General features: G+C 40.9%; 1 protein-coding gene across 5 annotated transcripts in view; it reads right to left on the minus strand.

The window, feature by feature from the left end:
• PCSK5 (proprotein convertase subtilisin/kexin type 5) overlaps positions 1-22549 on the minus strand; it is a 455881-nt gene that overhangs the window by 216885 nt on the left and 216447 nt on the right. For 4 of the 5 annotated variants that reach the window (XR_006820794.1, XM_046022867.1, XM_046022871.1 and 1 more), the window contains exon 10: positions 12900-13003. The exons of the other annotated variant lie outside the window; for it this stretch is intronic. Coding sequence is in view for 3 of the 4 variants with exons in the window: in XM_046022867.1 (XP_045878823.1) it covers positions 12900-13003 (104 nt within the window). In the remaining variant the exon portion in view is untranslated. The remainder of the gene's footprint in view (positions 1-12899; positions 13004-22549) is intronic. 5 annotated transcript variants of the gene reach the window in all.

Genomic DNA, 22549 nt, shown 5'->3' on the forward strand with positions numbered 1-22549 from the left:
GATCCTTTATTTTAGAGTCAAGCCTAACCCCCCCACCCCCAAATTAGAGCTAGCCAGGCACACGCAGGTGGCAGAACAGCACCGAGTAGCAAAGAACGATTTCACATTTGTTAACATCCAGCAGCGATCATAACGCCCTCTTCTCTGGCTTTTGCAATGACGACTCTGGGTGTACCATGTGTTCTGCTATGATACCATAAAACGAAGCCTGTTGAAGCCATTATCGGGATGTGCGATACAAGATTAACTGCTTTGAAATGCCTAAGGCTAGCAAGATGTGAACATGTGTAAAGAGTCTGAATTGAGATTTTAAGGGAAAAAATAAAGTCTGGATCTGTTTATTTCACAGAAGATGTATCCAGATGGGTTCTGCAAAGCCATTGCCTGGCACGTAACCATACCTTGCTGGATGCCCTGGCCTAAGGAAGTTACCTGTATAGAGAGAGCAGGATTCACTTTCAGGATTTCCTTGAGTCTTTGGGTCTGGTTTGTATTGCAGGCACTGGCACCAACGTAAAGATCTTTCCGGGGTGGGTGGGTGGGTGGGGTGGAAAAGGATGGGCTACGCCATCTTTACTAAAACCATATATATATATTTTTAATTTATTTATTTTCAGCATAACAGTACTCATTGTTTTTGCACCACACCCAGTGCTCCATGCAATACGTGCCCTCTCTATTACCCTCCACCTGGTTCCCCAACCTCCCACCCCCGCCCCTTCAAAACCCTCAAGTTGTTTTTCAGAGTCCACAGTCTCTCATGGTTCATCTCCCCTTCCAATTTCCCTCAACTCCCTTCTCCTCTCCATCTCCCCATGTCCTCCATGTTCTTTGTTATGCTCCACAAATAGTGAAACCATATGATACTTGACTCTCTCTGCTTGACTTATTTCGCTCGGCATAATCTCTTCCAGTCCCGTCCATGTTGCTACAAAAGTTGGGTATTCATCCTTTCTGATGGAGGCATAATACTCCATCGTGTATATGGACCACATCTTCCTTATCCATTCATCCGTTGAAGGGCATCTTGGTTCTTTCCACAGTTTGGCGACCGTGGCCATTGCTGCTATAAACATTGGGGTACAGATGGTCCTTCTTTTCACTACATCTGTATCTTTGGGGTAAATACCCAGCAATGCAATTGCAGGGTCATAGGGAAGCTCTATTTTTAATTTCTTGAGGAATCTCCACACTGTTCTCCAAAGTGGCTGCACCAACTTGCATTCCCACCAACAGTGTAAGAGGGTTCCCCTTTCTCCACAACCTCTCCAACACACGTTGTTTCCTGTCTTGTTAATTTTGGCCATTTGAACTGGTGTAAGGTGATATCTCAATGAGGTTTTAATTTGAATCTCCCTGATGGCTAGTGATGATGAACATTTTTTCATGTGTCTGATAGCCATTTGTATGTCTTCGTTGGAGAAGTGTCTGTTCATATCTTCTGCCCATTTTTTGATATGATTATCTGTTTTGTGTGTGTTGAGTTTGAGGAGTTCTTTATAGATCCTGGATATCAACCTTTTGTCTGTACTGTCATTTGCAAATATCTTCTCCCATTCCGTGGGTTGCCTTTTTGTTTTGTTGACTGTTTCCTTTGCTGTGCAGAAGCTTTTGATCTTGATGAAGTCCCAAAAGTTCATTTTCGCTTTTGTTTCCTTGGCCTTTGGAGACATATCTTGAAAGAAGTTGCTGTGGCTGATATCGAAGAGGTTACTGCCTATGTTCTCCTCTAGGATTCTCATGGATTCCTGTCTCACATTGAGGTCTTTTATCCATTTCGAGTTTATCTTTGTGTACAGTGTAAGAGAATGGTCGAGCTAAAACCATATTTTAAAAAGAGTCATCAGAAGGCCCTTTTCCCCTCTTATAGTCTTCATAGCTAATGCAGTGCCCATTTACCACCAACTTAGTGTGGTCACAGGCAAGTGGGATTCGGGGCAGAGAACCGGTGCTGCCCTTTACGCTGGGGAGACTGATGTTGGCGTCCAAGCTGATATGTACAAGTTCCTACCAGAGTTTCTCCCGTGTGCCTCAATCACATGGCTCCTTTCACATTTAAAACTCTATTTCACAGACGGGAGACAAGATGGTCTGTGGGGAGCACCTTCACATGACAGCTGGATGATAATCCCAGAAGCTTCGAAGAAAGCCTTCACCACTGCTTTATGTCTGTGCTCAGGCAGCCCCTGTCTGTCAATATTCAAAAGGATGCTTCAACCCCGACTATGAATCTTCTACTGACCTCAAATGAAAGTGATTATACATTTGAATTCATGAAGCATCAATCATTTTTGGTCACAAAAATGAAAGAAGGTAAAAAGACTATGAAAAGAATAAAGGATTTGTACTTAGCACTCACAATCACTTAAAATTCTAAGATTTTACTTCAGACTTTGTCTGGAGAGCTCTGATGAAATCATCACGGGCACTGGAAGGCTCTATTTGATGCTACTAACACTGAGCTAGTTGCTATTGGTGGTTTTGTGAATGTCAAGGTTGAAGTAACAGTTGAAGGTGAAAAGGAACAAAACCATCTCTGGGTCAGTATCTTTTAAAAGATATTCATGCCTCCGACAATTCCGAGAGGAATTATAGTGAAATGCTGTGCAATAGGGCGGGCCATGTGGGATCTCCATGAACTAGAGAAAGATAATTCTGTCTCTAGGTCGACATCGTCCCCCTCTGGGGCACACAGCTTGGTGACTGGGACAAAGGCTGGATTTCCAGCTCTACCCACCCCCTCAGTTTGGTTCCCTAGTGCAGTTAATAACCTGTGCAACCAACGATGGCAGCCCATCAGACAACCCCAGATATTTCTTACATTTTTGTCTATCTGCTTTGATTCCTTAGTCAAATATGGCTTGGAATTCGACAAGGAATTCTGAGATGCACGACATTAAATTCTAGAACCAGGCTGAACGCATATCTTCTGCCTTGGCTCCGAGGATACTTCTGAGGCTACAACATGAAAAGAAGCAAATGATTTCCAGACAAAACCATCTTGCACAGTACATTAAGAAAGTATATAGTGGTAGTCTCTGGTGGGTTCAAATGAGCAATGCAGTTCCCTAGGATCATAGACGATGACTCTAAATTTGCTTCATGGCAAAGAAAAAATATATTCATGTAAACCTTACGCAAAAGTCATTTATCAACTGTTACTGCTTCTGTCACACAACCTGCACCCGTCTTAGAGCAACTCAAGAGGCTAGCCCAAAATTATGCTGCTTGCCTGCCTGAAATTTCTGCAAAGTCACATGGCGAATACAAAGACTATAATTGCTTGTGAAAAAGAATTTGAATATTGGAAGTTAAGTGGCTTTCAGAAGGTCACGGTGAACGAGGATGACCAACGGAAAGATTCTGGTCAAAGAGGATGTGTGAGGCCTTCTCGAAGCGCATTTACTGGCCTGACATTTCTCAAGGAGCCATCATGTCCTCACACTTTTTGCCCTGGGTTTATTAAAGAGTCACTTCAAAAAGAATTTCTCCTCCTTCTTTAAAAAAAAAAAAAAATTAGCCAAGATGATTATATATCTCAACTCTAGAACTCCCCTCATTTAGAAGGAAGGCAAGAGATGATCAAAAATTTCACTGCATGTCACAGCCTTTAAGGTCAGGAATACACAATTGCATACTAAAATAATATAAAATGATCGCCGCGAGAGAATTCACACCCATTTTAGCAAATCAGTTTCTGACCTAGCATGTCATTTTGTAGGACATATTGTAGGACCAATGGATTTATACCATCAGTTTAAGAAATAAAACTTCAAGTAGAATCAACTTGCTTGGACGTTATTACTATTACCAACTCACTTTCTCAAATCACCACAGTGGTTCCAAAACGTTCTTCAAATGAAACGAGAACTCCTAACTGTGGGACTCAAGCAGCTTTGCCGTCAGTTTCCTTTCAATTACCTTCCTCATCACACCTCATCTGCTCCTTTATACACACTGGACCCTCTCCCTTCTCCCCCTGACTGTTGTTTTCCCCGTGGAGGTCGCATCCACGTTTAATCCCAATCCTCTGAGAAATGCAAACAAACGAAACGTGTAGCCACCCAAGAACGTATTTCAGACCAGCTTCAGTTCCCAATGGTAAGTCAAGTTCTCCAAAGTCTTCTGCCCTCCAATTATAGTTATTTATGCCTCTGATCGAGTTTATATATGTGACATTAATACAATTCATTAGCGATCAGATTATGCTTTTTCTCAATATATTCAAGCCCATTTATTGAAATCCAAGTAGTCTTAGAGAAAAACAGAGCACACAAACGAGGAAGTTAACCCTTTATCCACAATCACCCACTAAAATCACTGACAAATGAAAACCACAATTCAAATCAGACTAAAAAGATAAGTTGCGAGAGAACTGATGTGTTACAACACAAAAAGCGAACATAAAGCAGGGGGTGTAATATGTGAACGTGGGAGGGGAGCCCACTGCATCTCTAAGCTACCCCCACCGCATTTCATTGCCACAGCTTGACGCACATCCACACATTCTATGCTCCATTTTTATCATACAAAAGTCTTAACAGAAAATCAACTGTTTATTAATTCCATATTAAACATGAGAAGGATGCATGACCTACAGATGGCAGTTCTAGCTCCGTGCCAGCTACGAATGAAGAACTGTGCCAAATTCTGTCTATAATACTGTTTTCTTCAGCCTTCCCTTTGCCACACATGCCAGCTCTGACAGCCTCCTACTTTTTCCTTGACCAAATCTTTGTCTAAGTTGCCTGCCTTGTCCGAGGCTCTACACAACTGGTTAGACATGTGCGCAGCTTCTCCCTCCTCAGGGTCGCTGTTTAAGCTAGAGTTTTTCTGACTGTCTCACATTTACAAAGCTGTGTCTCTCCACACCCCAGACCTGTACGTAGATACTCATACCAACTCAGTGTACAACCCTGGACTGAAAACCACAGAGTCATCCGTGAAAACGTGAATGAGTAAATAAACTGTGGTACATTTCCACCATAGGCAATCACTTAGCGATAGAAAGGAATTAACTCCTTATATAACTAATAATTCAGAGGAACTTCAAAAATACTATACAGAGAGGAAGAAACCACTTCTGAATAATTCTACTTATATAAAAGTCTACAAAAACCAACATAATCTCTAGTGACAGAAAGGATACCAGTTGCATCGGGTAGGACGGGGGGTAGGTAGGTGACGAGAAAGAGCATAAAAGACCTTTCTGGGGTGATGGAAATGTTCTATCCTTGATTCCAGTGAGGAGTACGTGGGCATACACATTTGTATACTTAAAATGGCATGTGTGTGGTTTTTTTTTTTTAAAGATCATTTATTTGAAAGAGAGCGAGAGACCAGAGCAAGCAAGAGAGAACATGTGAAGGGGGAGGGGCAGAAGAGAGGGAGAAGCAGACTCCTCGCTGAGCAGGGAGCCTGATGTGGGGCTCCATCCAGGACCCCGAGATCATGACCTGAGCTGAAGGCTGACACTTAACTGACTGAGCCACCCAGGCGCCCTAAAATAGTGCTTTTTATCACATGTAAACTTACTCTAATAATGTGGTTTAAGAATGTATACAGATGACCAGATATACTATTTATTTGTCTAGATAGCTGAGAATCATTCCCAGGCTGTCTGACTTGGGAGCCCAGGTTCTGAAGCATTCTATGGCGTGAGTTCTTTGTTTTGTTTTAAACAAACACCAAACTCCAACTAAGAAAACGGTTGTTGAATTTTAAAAGCTTTTCTAAACAAACAAACAACAACAATAAAAAATTTCTTAAGAGAATGTGTCTGTGTGGGTATATGTATTCTGATAAGACAGTCCTGGCTTAAATCCTTTTTGGGTGTCTTATTTTGTAACTGGAGTCAGAATCCAATTACTAGCGCTTCGCAGAAATCCATTTCATTACTTTTTAGTCACAACGCACTTTTGGCCTGAAAATAGCTTTGGCCCTGGTTGATCGCATTTTGATCATCAGGTTTAGGACTTGATGATTTTTATCTTTGTCTAGAATATCAGTGGTAACCACAAAATACCAGGATTGGCGGCCATTAATAGCCAAACTCACATGCTGGAGGAAGACTTTGAAAAACACCTGGCAACTCCAGCCTCATTAGAACTAGCGGAATTGATTTTTATCAGGTGATGACGCAAAAAGGGACATCGACTCTCTCTGAAGTGTACAAGCTTTTGCATATTGTTAAAAAATAATATTTTATGCTCACAGCTTGCATACTGTATATTAATGACTCAAGAGTCAGTAGGACACTGATGGCCGCAATCAGTTCAGATTTCTATCACCAGTTCCTATGTTGAAGCAATTAATTACAACTGTTAAGATTTAGTAGGTTGAAGCCAAGGTGACATTTAAACATTAAAGCTCATTTGCAAAAAAGAACTTAAGTGTAGCTGTGTTTGATATATGATTATACTACAGTCATATTGCTATGTGATTATGGGATTAAAAAATATATGATGTATTAATGATGATTTTATTACAAAGTCCTTAATTCATTTTTTCTCTCGGCCCACTCAAGGTAATTTAATTAATTTCAACCTCAACCGAGCATTCTGATTCACAGCATAGTTCTATATTTATATCCTCATTTCAAGGAGCAGGAAACTGTGACATGGGCAAATATACACTTAAGACCCCCCCCCCCCTTTTTAAAGGACTCTTTTTATGTTTGGTGTTTTCCATTTTCAAAGCACTTTTCATTCAACTCAGCCTTCTCATTATGTTTGGTATGAGCTACCCACATTCTACCAAACCAAGATACAGAAACTTTAATTGGCTTCCTCAAAGGCCACAGAAAATATCAATAACAGACTGTCTACTAGAATTTAAAGGTTCTTAAGACTGTGGCAAAGCCACAAAACTACTCCACACATAATTCCCTTCATTAACTAAATATATCTGGGAGAGAGATAATAGTCCCTTAGAGAAACCATCATTTTAATTCCATTTTGAAGACGGATTTTAAGTGTGAAACCACATGCCTTTAAAACTTACATACTTAGAGTTAAGAAAGCAAAACACAAGTGAACAAAACATCCCCAACGTCTAACAAACCTAACACCACCACTCAAAGATCAACATGGAGCAAACACCGTTTTTCATTGGTAGAGGGCATTTTTAAACCTCCCATATTTAGGAAGCATGGGTGGAACCCTCTGATGGGACAGTGGATATTTTGGATATAGGACTCTAGATTAAGCAGCGATCTAGCCGTTTCCTGTCAGGTGTTCTGTATAACTGTTCTCAGGTAGATATTTAGGTAAATCATCCACCAGACAAATGGCTAAAGATAAAATCCGGAAATTACGGATTTCACGTCTTTTTTTTGGTGAATGAGCGAGAAGATAAGCTCATGTATTCAATGATCAGTAAACAGGAAAAGGAAAGGTTTTAAGTTAATCATATTAAATGAAATTGAGTTCACAGAGTACAACAGTATAAAACATGGAATATTGAAAGAAAATCAGGGGGTATTTCCAATGAGCACATTTTGTTCCATAGAATCAAATGTATTTACTCCTGTTTTTCTTTGTGTTAGAAGAGAAGAACTCAATGACTTATTTCTATGGATTGGACGGGGACTGGAATCAAGTACCTGATTCTAATACCACCCCTGACACTGACCAGGTGAATAACATTTCACTTTGACATTTCTTCAAAAACATGATGCGCAGATTACCAATTAAGGTGTATTATGTAGCTTTATTCATCACAACCAACATCTCATGAACGTGCTAAGTGGCAAAGATGAACTATTATTTGTGCAGTGAAAAAATAACATAAAATATAGCTTTACCCTTTCAAACGGTAATACATCAGCAATCACTTCACACCCTCCAAAAAGAATACATTTCAAAACCTTTAGTTTCAATTCAACACATGGCATGCTTAATGGTTTCAGCACGGCTAATTCTTTTTAATAAGTGTTACAAAATGAAAGCAAGACAGGTAGGTATTAAAAATATATTGGAACATCTTAAAATTACCAGCCCTGCCAGTGGAAATAAAATGATGGCAATTAAAGGTAATAAAGGTTATTAAAAGTTAGGGCCTTGGAGGCTAAGAAGTCATGTTAGACTGTCAATTGTTTTCCCATGGTGGGAAATCAGTTAGAAATTTAAAAAAAAAAAAAAGGTCTAGTAGTTTAGTGGTGGTCAAAGAAAGAGTCAGTGGGGATGGGGAGGTTTCAGCAACATGCTGGTAGAAAAAGAGAGACTTACATAGTCTGGGAGGGCAGTGAAATGGAAGGCGTGGTAACCTCGCTCACTTAGTTGTCATTTTTGATTTTCAATGACATTTTTTTCATTCTTTCGCCTAGTAAAGATGACAGAAGGTCCTAATTTATTATCTGATGTCTATTCTTGTTCCTGAATTTAAGAGAGTTTAACTGTATACAGTCATATAATCCAAATACAGACACTTTGAGAAAAACTAGAGCACAGGTGCTGCATGCGTTCAATTGCACTTGTAAGTGTATCCACAAACCACAGGTATGATCTTGGGGGGAGGGGTGGGGGAGAGGAGCAGGGGAGGCTCAGCCTGCAGGGCACAGCCCAGGCAACTGAGGGGGATGGGAGAGGTGGGTTTGCAGGTTCCACAGATTAAAGCAGTAGAACAAAGAGCTAAGTGCTTCCTGAAATGACAGGAGCCATGGATTCTAGAAGGATGCCAAATGAAAGTCCTCAGTGTGATGGGCTTGGTCCATGGATCCTCTGTGCACAAACAGAGCTGGTCAAAATATCTGTGACTTGCCACAAAAGATACTCGCTACATCAGATGCCTTTTCCTGGGGAGGTTAGGCTGCATTTTGATTTTTTGAAGGGAAGTTTGCATTGACACTTTTTATTTATGAACATGACCTGGCAGATCATCTGGGCTTGGCAGAAGGGAAGAAAAGTGCAGTGTAAATGTCTGTTTCTGTTTGTAAGATCGGATTAGACAATGTCACGGGACCCCCTGACATTTCCTTCCTCTTCCCCTTTCTGGGTGCACCTCATGTGTTGGGCTGGTGTGCTGAAGGTACTCAGCAAGTATTTGTAAATAAATAAATGAAGAGACTGCATGAATTAAGTCCTGTGAAGAAAACCGCTCAAATGGCAAAAAGCCCTTGCTTCTACAGCTGATTTGTGCATTTTAAGGAGCATGGACGGGGTATTAAAAAGCATGGAAAAGACAAAAAAAAACAAACTAGAGAAGACTTTTCATAAGAGGGAAAGGAAGGCATCAAAGGAGAAGGAAATAAAACTGGGGGAAAAAAAACCTGAATAAATGATTTAATGCCAAAGCCATCTCCCGGCACTGCAAATGCTGATCGGTAGCAGAATACGGGAATTCGGATTTCAGTTTTCTAGTGGCAAACATCACATCTGTTCTTCTGGCCTCATACAAATACTTTCCTACCCTCATGAATAGCCTCAAGGAGATTCTTTGATAAGTGCATGGTATTTATTCATTTTTAAGGCAACTATCTCTGGAGGAAGTTTAAAGTCAGAATGTGTATGAAATTTAGCTAAAATTATTCACACAATGAACCATCGAAATAATGTTTAGTCAGTTCCCATACGTATGCATTCCTTGGACTACATTTACTTTGAAAAACAGATCATGTGCAAAAGACCTTTTAACTAAACTATAAGCGATTATTATTTACAAAGCAGAAAGAATCATCTTAGTTCACTAAAGTTGTTAAAAATTAAGATACAATTAGCCTAAAAAAATTGATGAGTAACTTCCAGCGTGAGGGGCTCCCTTCACTGTGAGCTAATCTATCTGATGGTTTATAGCATGTTACTATAAAGAGAACACAGAAAAAGGAGGAGGAAACTGTGTATCCAGCTCATTAGCATGTAACTCCAGGGTAATCCCACTCTTGGAGAAACACACAGATGAGTCAGCAGAGAGCCACATTCCTTGGTTTTTCAAGGCTAACCTCCTCGCCTATGCCCGTCAACAGGAAGCCAGCAGCTGCATTTTCCAGGTCCGTAACACATGTGGATTAGAATGCATCAAGCCTGCCTGGCGGAGAGGCCCACACCAATCCAGCTGCTCGATCATCTGGTTCTGCTCTCTGCCTGGGCTGTCCTACATATGGCTATGTCTGAAGAAATGGAAGGACCCTGCATGCAGAAATGTCAGGACTTGGCAGGGTCTGGTGAGGAATTGTTCTTTAGGGTGTTGGCTTCTCTGAAATTATCAGTGATGACTATTGAGTGTATCGATGACAAGACCCCCATACAGAATTGGTTGCTACTCTCAGCGGCAGAAGGAAATTCTCAAGTTGATATTGACATCCCCAGCACAGAGGTGCACCTACCGAGTCATCCCTGAAACTTCTCAGGGTTTTTTTTTCCCTTGTTCCCCCTCCCCCCCATGTTTTCTTTCTTTCTTTCTTTTTTTTTTAATACTCTTCAAACAACTTAAATTGCTCAACATTAAGGGAACAAAAGCAAGCCCTGGGGAGCACAGATGTGTCTGGATGCCTTTCAGGCACACACCTCACTCTGCACCAGGACTTCAGTGGCACAGAGAAGAGCAGCCAGTGGCCCCAGGCTCCTGTTTGCAGGCAACTTCTGGGCTTCTCCTGTCTAAGGAGAAATGTGTGGCCATGTGTTCCTGCTAAGCTGCAAAAACTAGCTGACTTCCTTTAAAATACGAGCTCTCATGGAGCTCTCGTTGCATGAAGCCCTTCCAAGCATTAGCTATTTTTTTTTTGTTTGTTCAGTTCTTATTTCATAAAAAGTCGCCCATCTTTGTTCTATCCCAGTGACCTGCATCCTTTCCTTCCCCAAAGCACGTGGCTTCTCCTGCGAGCCTCTGCCTTAATCACTTTTATTTGTGGGACACCAGGGAGGGGATGGTAATGCTTAGGGTAGGGAAGAATATAGCTCTTTAAAAAATTATTCTGATCATGTTTAGATGAAATATGGGGCTTGCCATCAACAAAATTACAAAACAATTCCACTGGGAGTCCAGACCGTTCAGGGTAATTCATCTATGAAAAAGCGAACTTTAATTGTTACTCTTGGCAGCAAGCTAAGAGAAGGGTGAAACAGTATACTAAATATTGCCACGTGCAATAGTAAAATGCTCTTTCCTCCTTGCCAGAGCATTGCAGAGCCCCCTTCAGACTCAGGTTTGGATCTGGGGCGTTAGTCTAAATCCTCTGTTTCCCCCTCTCCAAAACCAACAGAGGTTTTCAGAAGAGTTACGTTTTTTATTAGAACCATTTGCTCTTTTTAACTTGCCAAAAAGGAATAAGTAAAACTAAGACTTTTATTTGGGTTAAAGTTGATTTCTCAGCTTCATGGAGGTCAATGTACTTAGTCTGAGAACCTTCTGCTAGAAAGTTCACTGCAGAGCCCTGAACCAGCCAAAGTTATGTTTTGGTCCCTTCTTCCCTCTTCCTGAACCCATCTCTCAGCCTCATGGATTTAGATAGTAAGAGCTGGGAGGGTGCGGACGCTCGGCAAAAGGAAACATCCTATGGCAAAGCACATCCTGGATTTTCTCCAACAACTGAAATTTCACATGTTTTTGACGCCACGTGAAGTAATTGCTATTTTGGGATCCAGGGTTGTGATTTGGGCTTCAGACAATGTGATCCCAACAAGGATTTACAACTCTTCAGATTAAAAGCTCACTGAACACTGCTACCTTATATAGTTTAAGAGTAAGGAGAGGTGTCCTACTACTCAAAAACAGAGGGATATTCTTTTTCTAAACATGGAGTGACGTCTTCAGTGAAGATGTTAACCAAAGAAATATTTTATAGGACACTGATTATCTGGTGTATTTGGCTAAGCATGAGACTATAAATGCAAGTAATTTTTAAAATTACATTTTACATTTGCAGCATGGATATTTGCATACATTGGGTATAATTCACTGAAGATATTAAAATCATATTTAAGAAACCGTATGCAGGTAATATTATTCAGCTTCTAAAATGTTCAAGATGGGGAATTTAGGGCCCAAAGTACTTAAATGACTTGCCCAGAATTATTTGACATGTTACCAAAGATCTGAAGACCAGAACCTCAATTATTGAGCCGATATCCCCTATGGTATGGGACACTTGTTTTCATCCGCAGGGATATATAATGATACCCACATTATTTGGGAGTAAATTTAAGTCTACCGATATGACCGAGAGTAATCTTTGCTATAACGTATTAGTGGATTAAAATTTAAGTCACGTGAAACTTTAGGACATCTGCCTTATATGATTATTTTTGTTATAACGTATATTATGGGTGATGACAAACTGCCCACCATTAGTAAGACAGTTTGAGGGAACTATAATCCTCAGCCACCGGAAAAACAGTCAGCACTTGTAATATGATGTGCGTAATTGTATAAAGACTGTATGTTACGAAGTTGCATAAGCACTTTTCATTTGCATAAAGTAATGTCTTAGAGTTAGTTGTTGGTGGAAGTTAAAAAAAACAAAAAACAAAAAACAAAAAACAGAGCAAGCATGGGCTAGAAACAAACAGTGAAAAAAATATACCAGTCTTTACTGAAACGGAAGTACTCACTATAGAAGAGGAGGCCGTTTCACATACATTGTTACAAACACCACTCAGGTAACTAATGACAGCAGCCCCAAACTAATTAGAAGCCCCATAGGTCGACTATACTTGGAAGTTAGTTGTCCTTTAAGAAATTGACCTATGATGTGGGAAGCCAAGGAAATCTGCCTTTTATGTGTTGTCTGAATTAAAAAAAAAAAAAAAAAATCCATCTGCCTTTTAGTTACTCCAAGGGCCAGCTCTCTGTGTCAGCACACGATTTCAAGTTTCTCTGGAGGGATTCTACTTCCAGCTCTCCATTTAAAATGGGGGAAAAATAAAAATATTTTGCCTGTGACAGAATATGAAAGAAATTCTCACCCTTAAAACCAGCAGCATTGGTTTTCCAGTCATTAGCGTTCAAATGTCCCGCACGGGAAGTCCTGACAATAACATGCTGCACGTCTCTCCAGGTCAGAAACGGACTGGGGAAAGACAAGGTAAGAATCATTGTACCAAAAAAAAAAAAAAGATGGGGGAAGCAGAGAGTCACAAGCAAATTAAAAAAGCAAAAGCAAAATGGCAAAGTACTAAAAACAAAGGGTCAGTGATTTGGGTTTGGGGGGGTCAACAGAAGCCAAATGCCGCTGCGGTTTTTTCTCAACGTGGAGAAGTGACATTAGTCTGAGGGAGGCAGAAAACGTAACCTTGAATTTAGGAAATAATGTGGGATTAGTCGGCTGTCACTTGGTCTTTTAAAAGGGTGAGGATTTTCAGTTTCCTCAACAAAATGGCTCCCAATTCTGACCTGGTCGTCCTTTGTGTAGAAGCTTGCATCATCATCTGAAAATTACTATCACCTAAAGTCAAAAACCAAAGTCTTCTGGAACATTCTTTATCCAACTGTATTGCCAGGCAATTGATTTGTAATTTAACAAAGAACTCAGTATTCTGCATGGATGTATGGGATATGGGAAAAAACCTCAACGGAACCAAGTCCCCAGGTGTCAACGCTCTCAAAGAAAGAGAATTCGATACAGAGCCCAAAGCTGGGCTCCAAGACACAGCTATGGGAGTACCCTTAGTCTGCAATAAGTAGTTGTTATATTAAGTTATTGGATACCTACTTCTTGTGATTGTTAGCCCAAGAGCACAAAGACATGGAGCAGAAGTTGCTTTCATTGGAGAACCACAATGGCACTCCTAAACATACAGGAAGCAAAGGCAGGTGTAGGTGCAGGGACTCCTGTTCTCTTTCAAAGAGCACGTACACACTAGAAGGCATCTGACTCAAAGTATGCATGAAATCCGCATCATGACACCTCTTCATTTCAGTCTTGAATGTCAGGGTGACAATGTTTTACTTAACTGGGAAATATGGTGGTTATCACGCAGCCTGGATAGTTACTCTGCTTCTCGTCCTCCACTTTCATTTTAGAAGGCTGTTTGCCAAGGCTGGGTCAGAACATTGAAGGGAGGGGGATGATGATTTGCTATCTTCCTTGAGGTGTGACAGGAGCACGTGGTAATCCCTATGAGCCCTCATCTGCACACAGATGGACGCTGGCATCTCCCAGGTGGAGGGGAAACCTGGTATCTTAATTACAGCTGATTTTCAATGATGGAGCAGCACACTGCTTTCCTTTCTACTACGTTTTCCCATCACATTTACCACGTTCGTGTTTTTGAGAGTGGGGGCCCAGTGATCAGATTCTGGCCTTTCATTTCCTACTTATGTGAAATTGACCTCTCAATGTTTCAGATTCCCCATTTAGCACACAGATGCTAATATCTACTTTACTTCATTATACTGATCGAATGAAAGTGATGGCCCGTACTTAACCTAGTTCTTGGTGTGAAATAAGCCATCAAGAAGTGGTAGACAGTATAACATTCTGCTAAGTTTTGAGCCACTTAGTTTTGAGTTCCCATGTGGTGCCCTGAACATAAAGGAGATGGGGAGAGAAAAGTACGATAGAGTTTGATACCATTTTGCTCTGCCCCTAGATTAAAAATAAGAGAGACATTACTGCCATTTCCAAAGAGGGAGCAAGACTGGATGTAGACGATTTTGTAATGTTGCTTTCATAATGTAGCTTACACGAGGAAATTGAAACCCAACCTTACGAATTTTAAAAATAGAAGAACAAGGGAAACAGACTTATTTCTGTTTTGTTTTACATAGCACTTGTTAGGAACCAAGTTCAGAACCTGACAATGCACCAAACTCTAGAGAAAGGGAGGGAGGTTGTGGGATGGGGCCCAGGAGGTGGGAACGTTTTGCTTCTAAAAACCAATAGCATGATTTGGCCCTTTGCTGATTGATACTGAACCCATGTAATCATTCAGTAGAGACCATGCACCACAGTCAGAAAAATTAGGAAAAGAGTCAAGGGATAATCCTGAACGCTAGGGTCACATTAAGATTTTTTTTTTCCTGATCTGCCGGAGATGTAAAGCTCATCTCCTTTCTCTTTCCCAGGGTGGTTATTTGGGAGAGACGCAAAAATCAACAACAAAAAAGCTGTCTCACAAGACTTTCCAGCCGCTTATTTATGGTACAGCAGAATCCTCTCAAATGGACCAGCATATTTTTTATTTTTTGGGTTTTCTCATGAGCAAACAGCAAGATACCGAAAAGTACACTTGGATTTGATAAATATGTCTAAACCAACTGAATGAGTTTAAAATAACATTTAACACACAGCTAAAATGTCCTCATTGTAAATATTACTCTATATGGAAAACCACAAAAAAAAAAAAAAAGGGAAAAGAAAAAGAAAAAGAAAAAGAAATGAAACAAGTTTCCTATGTTACCTATCAGCAGGGAAAGATTCCTTTGGAAACATCAAGCACAAATTCTGACCATCAGGAGACCATTTCCCTAGTGACCCTTAGCACGTAAAATATGATGAGGACGACGACGATGACGGAACAGGGACCATTTATCTCGAGCCTTAAGCAGTTGTATTCAGGCTGATTCAGGAAGTCAGCCTGAAGAAACCGGAGTTACTTGCTCTCATGCTGGGTTATAAAAACTAGCTCTTCTTGGAGTACTTGTAATTAGAAGGAAGAAATCAACATCCGGAAATGGAAACGGTGTAATTCAGGTAATTTTACTCTGACATTTGAAAATGCACAACTTCAGAAATCATTTAATTTCAAAATCTCCTGAATTTCGCCCAAAGCGAGGAAGTTAATAGAGGAAACCAAGGAATTTTTGCCTCCATGGTGTTTCTACCCGTGGGAGGGTAACTAATTAGTGGCTCAGGAAATAGCCATAGGTTAATTTGTTGGTATCCTGAGAGGACTTGTATTTAGGGGGAAGTCTGATTTCCATTTTATGACCTATTTATATTTATGCTTTCAGGGAATTGTAGAAGTGAAGTCGGACTAGGAAACTTCTAGAATGTCATATACTGAGTGAAAGCAAAGAGAAGGCTGTATGCTTTGTGTGGGGAACTTTCCAGGCCACAGTGGTTAAGTAGGGACCCCTAAAATGGCCCCCTTTCAGCCAATTACCCTGGAGCCACACTACCCTGGCTTCTGAACACCAAGACCCCTCTCACCACCAAGAACAGAGCGCCAAGAGCTTTGGGGGCAAACGATAATCAAGAGGCCACAAGTATAACCGACCAGGAGGAAAGGAGCAGCTCCTCTCAATTCTGAGCCTGGGGACCACTGAGCCCATTAAAAGCCACAGGATATAGACCACATACCCCTCCCCCACCACCTTAGTTTTCCTCCCTGGAATTATTGACAATTACCTTTAAACCACAATATATACTAGAAGGGTAACATTTATAAATGCCTGCAAATTCTTGGCTAGCTAGCTATGAGCTCTCCACGCAATAAACAATCCATGATTTTCTGGGGAGGTCTGTAGGTGTAATCTTTTCCTGTTAGGAAGGTTTGCCTCCTTCAGGGGCTTCCAGTTAATAACCAATATTCAATGAGCGCTTGGCCAGGGCCAGGTCGTGCGTGTTGTACACGCATTATTACTGCATAATCTTAAACATCCTATGAACAGAGATTATACTTTTGTTCCCATTTCACAGATAGCAAAATGGAGACTCAGAGTTACACCCAGTAACTCAAGAGTACACATGGTAGTTGGTGGTAGGGCTACCCTTCAAACCAGATGCACCTGGTGGGCTGTGGATCCTTTGCTCTCACTTACTATTTAACACCATTTCCAGATGGAACCCTCCCCTCCACCCCCAACGTGGAACGGTGTGTCGGGTGGCTCTTTGACAACTGGATCAGGAAGCCAAATGCGGCATGTCATGTCCTCATGGTCACACCATTGTCGTAACTGCACTGTGTCTCTCAACTCGGTGGATTTTTGTTTGCCACCAAATTCAGGAGATACTCGAGTCTAAATTAGGGTTTTAGGTTCTGAAGGCTTAACTTTGGCCCATTCTTTCGAAAGTAAATGGAAAGATACCAAATTAGGACATATCAGATTATTTTGATAACAGTATCACATGCTTCTACTTTAAGTTATAATATTATATCATTTAACATTATGGTTATGAACTTGCCACCTTCCTTGACATGCTCACACTTTGATGTGGTTTATAGTCTGGTTGGGTAGTACTTCTCCAGTCAGGGGAGCTCATCTGAACCTCATCTCAAATGCTTCTAGTTTCCAGCAGCAAAAACAGGATAATTAACGACACGATTGCTACCTGGTGTTCTATTTTCATTCTGAGCGTATTCAGAAGTATTCATGGCCCCAACAGCACATTTAGAAGAAGGAAGACACAACCCAAGAAAGACACTTTGTCTAGTGCTTCTTGTTGGGCTCCTAAATTCAACTGCTAACACTTAAATGAAAACAAAACAAAACACATTTTCTCCCCATGAGTTTTCTCAGCTAATTCCACACATGTGTGAACTGTTTGAAATCAAATCTATACTTGGAGGTGCTTAAAAAAAAAGGACCAATTTTGGAGCCTCCGTGACTGACTCACCTGCATTTATTAAAAAGAAACAAGAAATAATCTCCCCCCCACAACCCCCCAGATGGACCTATCATCACGGGCAGTTAAGAGGCAACCGATAAAAAGGACACCACATACACATGTTGGTACAGAAAGAGAATTTGTCAACACGAGCAGCAACAGCAAATCCAGATAATGAAAACTGTTTCCTGAATGGGGCAATCTTCTTTACATAGAAGAGTGATTCTGTCTAATGCAATGATGAGCAACTTCATGAACCAGTCCCATGGGGAAATTGCACGACCCATCAGCCATCATCCAATTGACTACGTATTCAACAAAAAAATCCAAGACAAAAAACAGTCTCATTTTATGTTCTTAAGATGGTGTAAAATAGAAATGTAGCCAAAACAAGTAGCCAGAAAATTAATGTCACTGTACAGATGCTAAATAAATCAGCAATTATGCGGAAAGAGTCATTGTGAGCTGGGACAAGAAAGATGAGGCAGAAAGTGTTTGAAGCCCACGGAGACTGGTAAAAACATTGTTCTGACTGTACCAAGTGCATGCCAATGATGAGTCCAGAATGAAATACTGACCATCCAACAAAGGAAACCAATCTTCTTTTGTCAGGCAATGAATCTGCCAAAAGGACCATCGGACCATTAGTCCCACTGCAAAGAGGACTAGATCCTGCTAATGGGAACATGTTTTTGTTCTGTTGTGTTGTGCTGGACGCTGTACTCTACGTGAATTCAAAAGCTCCAGGCCTAAAACTGGGTGTACTAACAGAAAACACAGTGAATACTACCTCCAAATATGGAAATATGACTTCTCCTGGTATCACCGGGACACCTACCTATGACCCATCCATACCTGAACTGAGATGGAAAAGATACAAGAAAAGAGAAGATGGGTTGAGGACTATCCAAGTCAAATTTTTATTATACTCTTTCGTATACACCATTCACAGATTACCTGAGGTGAGTATAAATCAAAGGTACAGAGACTGGGTCTCTGAACACACTTCAGGGAAGGAAGTCCCTAACTGACAAAGAAAATGCTGCCACTGAAATTGAATTGTCTTCTTTCCTTTATACATTTCGGCTTATCTTCAGGATTTGTCATTACACCAAAAACACATCAATTAAGTTTTCTGCAGCTTTACAAAAAAAAATGGTATTTTATTGGCAAGCTCAATAATCATTTCCCTGAAATACTTCGCTACCTAAACTCTTAAGGAATATGATTTGACGAATGGTCACACAAAGGTACGCTAACTTGAGATCACATAGACTGAGATCAATTCACAACAGTGGAACTCCATCCTACTTCTTCCTGTACACTCAATTCCCCTCCAACAGTATCACCCCGAGGCTGTAAATCCTGGCCATTCTAAAATCTGCTCTCTCTTCATGTACCCCGCAACCTCAAATCCAAGTCTGACCCTCATTTTCATCTCTGAGCTTTGATACCTTTCCAAGTAGATAAAATGTGACAAGATGAGAGCTTCCCCCCAAGGTTACCCCAGTCGAGCTGTGAGCAACCCAAGTCTGGGAAGGAAGCTGGAGGACAGCGTTCACTTTCCCTTTTCTGCTAGTTTTGCAGGTTGTCCAGCACTCAGCATGAATAAATACACAGTTCTAAGTCAACTGACCTAATCCTGCAGGAAGACATTGCCACCCACATTATTTTTATTTCTCATTTAAATTTGTTCTCAAAAATAATAAGAAACATAGCTCGTAGTCACATGAGTAGGAAATCTTAGGGTAAATCATACCTGCTACCTAAATCTTCTGGAACGCTAGACGATGTACTGACCCTCTCGGGGACTCTGTTTTCTCAACACTAACACGCACTCTGCAGGCTGGTTACAAGGACTCAACGTAATGAATACAGAGTGCCTGGCACATGACAGACTCCCAAAGACAACAGTCATCGCAACTGACTGAGATGTACAACCTCTCATCCCAAACGATTCAGAAGGACCACCTGAAGTCTATCCTACCATTTGATGAATCTCCATTTAATTAAGCTGTTTTCTTCTATTCCTAAATTTTGATGGTATGTTTTTTAGTTCTTGTAGTGAGCAAGTGAGCAAAATAGCATTTTTTGACACATTGGTCTACTTGCGCTTAGTGAGCTAGCAATCCCACTAAGATCTGACAGAAGGATCTGGTTGTAATGCGCCCGTGGTGTAGGCAGCAAGCTGACTGGTTCGGTAAACAAGTATCTGGACCCAGTGTGACTGTAACAAATCCTCTCTATTTGTGGAAATATCTTCCCTCTTGACGGTTGGCCACTGAGGTGATGTAGAGAAGGGTGGAAGGTTCTCTGGGGGGACATCAGTGTGCCGTATGGTACCAAATGTCAAGACGAAAGACTGCACATACGCATTTGCTTGACTGAACTGCCGGATGGCAGTGTTTTTGAAACTTTTCTACCAGAGTTCAGGGATTTGCAGAGTTCCTGCCTCAAAAGCCAGAAGTCGAACCCTTGGACAGGCGACAGAAATACCCGGCTGCATCTCTGTTATCACTATTATCCTAAATTACAGCATTTTCTCTCATTTTTTTTCCCTGTTGAATACAAGGGATTAAAGTGATGCCTTTCTACCTGTTTATCAAAGAAGCATATGTTAAAATAGGGATTCTCAATGCTCACCTGCGTTTTAAACTTCAATGAAAATCAGTATGCATTTTGTCTAGAATTTTAAGTAAATGTTATTCTATTTTAGAAACTCCTGGTTTATCATGTCAACTCCTAGCAGTCTTTCTAATTATTAGATGTCAATGGTGACAGAAAATATTTTTTAAAAGTCTTATGTATGGCACACACACATTGAGGGAAAGATCAACTAAGATTAATGGAAATCTATAACAGAAATTTATTTCAAGTAACCTTATGGCTGATGTGACTGGAATCAGAAAAATAATGTTTAATGTTTCCATACTTTACATTAAGAAAACAGAGAGCTGACCTATCACCTAAAGGGGGGTGTGGGGAGAAATGACAAAAGATACCCCAAAAGTTAACCCTTGTTTCCCCATCTATCTCCTGAATTAAAGACCCAAGATACTCATGGCCTAAAAAAGTACACACATGGTTCTCCACTAGACCTGTACTTCTTTTTAAATTTTCAAGGCAGCTCAAGCATTAACTCTACCTCTCCTGTCCCTATTGTCAGACTCTCAAGTCCTAGAAATTATGGCAGGAATTAGGGGGTAAATTCCAAGTTTCTTTTTTATACTCCCTTACCCCTCATGTGAGATACCAAAATCATGTCCCCCAGGCTCCCCAGTAGGGAGGGGATACACAAGAAATAGAGTTATGAGTAATAAAACATAAGTAAGAGTCCATTGGGTATTTCTGAGAAAGTCTTCTCTTTCTTCCTACTGGCATTCTCCAATTATCCTTCATTCTTTCCTTCCTCATTTTACCTGAATGTGGATGTGAGGGGTGGCTCATTTGGCTAGGCGACTGCCTTCGGCTCAGGTCCCAGGATCAAGATCTACATTGGGCTCCCTGATCAGTGGAGAGTTTGCTTCTTCCTTGCACTCTCTCTCTCTCATATAAATAAATAAAATCTTAAAAAAAAAAAAAAAAAGAATGATGGCTAGAGCTGCAACAGCCATTAAGAAAAGAAGGAAAGAAGGGCACCTGGGTGGCTCAGTGGGGGGTCTGTTTCCTCCTCTCCCTCTGCCCCTTTCCCCACTTGTGCACGCTCTCTCTAATTTTTAAAAAATCTTGAAAATTAATACATACATACATACATACTGAGAGAATAACACAAACTCAGCTTTGGTAGCTTTGAGTTTCTGAACCAAGATCTTGTGGATTTCCTGCTGTACCCACTATACTTTCTTGGTATCAAATGTAATTCCTAACAGATATATCTCCAAAAGTATCGAGTATTACATGACATTTATTGCATGCTCACTGTGTGCCAGTAACACTGTGAGAAGTACTATATTCATGATTTCATTTATTCCTCCTGGCAATCCTGAGAGATTCTATTACTTTTATCACCCAAATAAGGACATCAAAGCAGAGAAAGTGTCAGGATCCTGCTCAGGGTCACGGGATTAGCAAGGGCTGAATCCACAGTCTGGCTCTGATCCACTCCAGCCCCGCCCACTTTTACTGGAGGAGGGGCCATGAGGGGGAAGAGCTAGGTGAGTGCTGCTGGCAGGGACTGGCTGGCAAGCCTCTGCCTAGCTCCTCTCCTCCCCTGGCATTCCTCACTGGATGGATCTCCACCAGGACCTGAGAATTGACCACTGGGTCCTGTCTATCACCCCATCTTTCAAGGGCAAGTTTGAGTAGGTCTGTACTTGGGTGGTAAATAGAGCAGGGATAGCAACACAGCCTTTCCGAAGCCAGAGTTTCTCATTGAGAGTAATTTGAAAAAGGGCAAAAATAGGAACGGAGGAAGAACCAAGGGAAGGAAAAAGAAAAAAAAACCAAACAAACAAGAAACTTAAGAAGGAAGTACAGGGACAAGAAAATGAAGAAAAGGGAAAGGAAAAGACATGAAAAATAGTATGGAGCCCGTGGAAAAGGCAGTGAACAAAAAGGGAATACATCAGTACAGAAGGTAAGTGTAGATGACAAAATAGGAGAAAGAAAGACTAGAAGGAGCACAGAGTGGTATCAGCAAAAGCGAAGTTTGCACGAGAGGGGGTCCACCGGTAACGGATATGGGTCCTGGGGAACTGAGAGTGTGGAAAATGGGGTTAATGATATGGGCTACAAATGGAAGAACATCCTCCCAGTTTTTTTGTTTGTTTGTTTGTTTGTTTGTTTTGTCTTTTTCAAGGAAAATAATGAAGTGATGACAAGGAAAGACAAGATGACAGATCTGGAGGCCAGGAAACAGAAAGCCACTTCAAGAGATGAGCTTTGTCTGCCCCTGAGGACCAACAGGCACTGCCTTTACTACCTCTTTCCAGCTGTTCTACTGGTGCTTTGCAATAATGCACACAAAACCACCCCATGAGGTCAACAACTTAACTATTTTCTTCTTACAGATGTGGAAACTGAGGCTTTCCTAAAGTCATATCAACAATGAGAACAAGAACACGG

This window comes from Meles meles, chromosome 11 (assembly GCF_922984935.1).
Source record: "Meles meles chromosome 11, mMelMel3.1 paternal haplotype, whole genome shotgun sequence".
In the NCBI taxonomy this organism is placed as follows: domain Eukaryota; kingdom Metazoa; phylum Chordata; class Mammalia; order Carnivora; family Mustelidae; genus Meles; species Meles meles.